We start from the raw sequence: 2,954 nt of genomic DNA on the forward strand, positions 1-2,954 counted from the left end.
TGTCACTGTAAGGAGGAGCCATGATGGCCCAGGGAGCACATATGAGAACAAAATCATTTCCTCAGTGAATGAATATGCCAATTTACACTAAATCAGCTACTTTTGCAGACTCTCCTATTTGTGTGTAAATTAAATAATTTCACTTGATGCTTTCACCATCATGTATATGAAACCAAGTAAATTTCTGAATGTAAGATGCTCCTCAACTCATGATGGAGTTACGTCTGGATAAGTCCATCACAATTTGAAAAAACTAAGTTGAAAGTGCATTTGCAATGTACCATCGGAAGTCAAGGACCTTCTATATAAAGTATCTTGGGCAATAAACTAAACTCCACACTGGTATAANGTGACAAAGATCAAGGCCCACCCATGGTCACAGAGCTAAATAATGGTAGATCTCCAGCCTCGCAGTTTACTGCTCTTGACCTTGGTCTACACTGACGCTTTTACTTCAAGTATAAATCATACGCTTGATAGCATCATAACTACAACCAAACTAAAGTATGTCATCTTTTTCTGAAACAGATTTTTAAAAATTCTCCTGCCTTGGGCCGAGCCCGTGGCGCACTCAGGAGAGTGCGGTGCTGGGAGCACAGCAGCGCTCCCACTGTGGGTTCGGATCCTATATAGGGATGACTGGTGCACTCACAGCGCTCACTGGCTGAGAGCGGTGTGGCCGGTCTCAAAAAGGACAAAAAAAAAAAAATTCTCCTGCCTTCAGGATGCCTTTATTATACTTAAGGACTAGATTTAAAAAAACACATTTGGCTTGGGTCTTAGAATTTAAAGTCAATTAGAAAATAGGATTCAATCAAATTCCCTTTTAGCAAAATATTCAGTCTGCTGTTTTCCCTTTTAGCAAAATTTTCAGTAACAAAGAACACTTAAACAACTAAGAAATACAGACCCCACCCTGACAGTCACCCAAAGAGCTGCGGTCACGTCCTTGCACTGAAGCTTCTGTCACTGTAGGGAGAAGCCATGATGGCCCAGGGAGCACATATGAGAACAAAACCATTTCCTCAGTGAATGAATATTCCATTTTGACATTCAATCAGCTATTTTTGCAGACTCTCTTATTTGTGTGTAAATTAAATAATTTCACTTGATGCTTACCATCATGTATATGAAACCAAGTAAATTTATGAATGTACAGATGCTCCTCAACTCATGATGGAGTTATGTCTGGATAAATGCATCACAGTTTGAAAAAACTAAGTTGAAAGTGCATCTTCAATGTACCATCGTTAAGTCAAGGACCTTCTGTATAAAGTATCTTGGGCAATAAACTAAACTCCACACTGGTATAAAAGGGTAATAGAATGGAAAGTACCTGGCTCCTGCAATTAAACCTGCAGGCATAAATTTTCCAGAGTGGTAGAATCTCATTCACATGATGCCAGCCAAGGTCCCCGATGTAACTGATGAAATAGAGAGAAGGGTCAAAAATCATTACATCTTATATGCAGGGGACCCACCTATTTTTCAAGGCCTACATCCCTACACAGTACTTATTTCTTGTTCCCCATATAGGGGAGCTTCATGGTTGCCCACATCCTTTGGGTCTAAAAACAAACACTGGCCAACTAAGGCCCTTCACAGTCTGGGCCCAGCCTGTCTTTCTGGTCTCATCTCTTACTTCTTTTCTGCAATACCCACACTTCAGCCATAAATATCAATAGTTTTGTCCAAAATGCTGTAGGATATTTTTCATGCCTTGCAGATAATATTTCCTCCATCCTGCATGCTCGTCCCACTGGACATCTGTCAAAACACCAACTACAGCACTGCACTAGGTATTGGTGAACACAACTAAAGTCAAATACAGTCTCAGCCTTTTCACAGTGTTTCAAGCCTGAGGGGTTAGACTATAAACAATCACACAAATAAAGACAAAGTGTAATTTGTGCTACAGGTACAATTAATGCTACACAAATAATATAATAGGGGAACAGACCTATTCAGGGACCTCAGGCAAGGATTAGCAAAGAAGGGAAGACTGAGCTGAGATCTGAAATCAGAGCAGGAGTTGATGAGCTGAGGGGAAAGCACAATCCAGGCAGAGGAGCAGCAGGTGCAGAGGCCCTGCAGTGAGAGGGAGCAGAGGCACACATTCAAGGCACTAAAGGCCCGCGGTGGCACAGGAATCAAGACACGGCTGGAACAAGACATGGCCAGACCACACACCGCCTTAACGGCCATACTGAGGACAGCGGTCTTCATTGTAAAAGCAATGAGAAGCTATTAAAAGCTTTTAAGCAGAGGAATATGTGAACAGAGCTGCATTCTAAAAGCAGAATTCCAGCTGTGTCACAGAGAACCAACTGCAGGGACAGCGATGAAGGCCCTTCCTCACCAACGCAGGCAAGAAAGAGGGAGAACTGGGACTAGGAAGTGGCTGCAGAGACGGAGAAGGGGACAGCGCAGGACGGTGGTAGAGGAAGCACTCGATGGGACCTGCTGATGACTTAGTCATACAGGTGGGGGAAGAGCAATCAGAACCTGAGCGGATGGAGGACAGAAGATGGGGTGTGCGAGACCACGAGGCCAGGTCTAGGCCGAGGCCTGGAGGTTTCTGAAGGACTCAGCCAGGCGGCTGTACTCATGAGAGTGCAGACTGGAGGAGAGAGAAATCTGATTGTCACTTGTGATTCTGTGGTAAAGGTATGGGCTTCAATGACATTGTCAAGTGAAAGAGAACAAAGAAGGGGAAAAGAGCCAGGCCTTAGGAAGGTCAATATTTAATGGCCAGAAAGGAAGATGGGTTGACAAAAGAGAATGACAAGATAAAAGGAGAACCAGGAGAATGGGAATTGATTGGCCGACGATGCTGAGAACAGCTAACAGGGCAAGCAAAATGAGACCTGAAACATGCACACCGTGGGTTGAATTGTGTCCCAAGTTTCATGTATTAGAAACACAGTCCCCACTGTGACTGTTAAGAGGGAGGG

General features: G+C 43.7%; 1 protein-coding gene across 1 annotated transcript in view; it reads right to left on the reverse strand.

The window, feature by feature from the left end:
* LOC103609818 (transmembrane protein 14C-like) overlaps positions 1 to 2,954 on the reverse strand; it is a gene marked incomplete at its 5' end in the record, with an annotated part of 11,516 nt that overhangs the window by 694 nt on the left and 7,868 nt on the right. Inside the window, 1 exon segment of the mRNA XM_008594099.1 lies at positions 1,337 to 1,424. Coding sequence (XP_008592321.1) covers positions 1,337 to 1,424 — 88 coding nt within the window.

This window comes from Galeopterus variegatus, unplaced genomic scaffold (assembly GCF_000696425.1).
Source record: "Galeopterus variegatus unplaced genomic scaffold, G_variegatus-3.0.2 Scaffold10136, whole genome shotgun sequence".
In the NCBI taxonomy this organism is placed as follows: domain Eukaryota; kingdom Metazoa; phylum Chordata; class Mammalia; order Dermoptera; family Cynocephalidae; genus Galeopterus; species Galeopterus variegatus.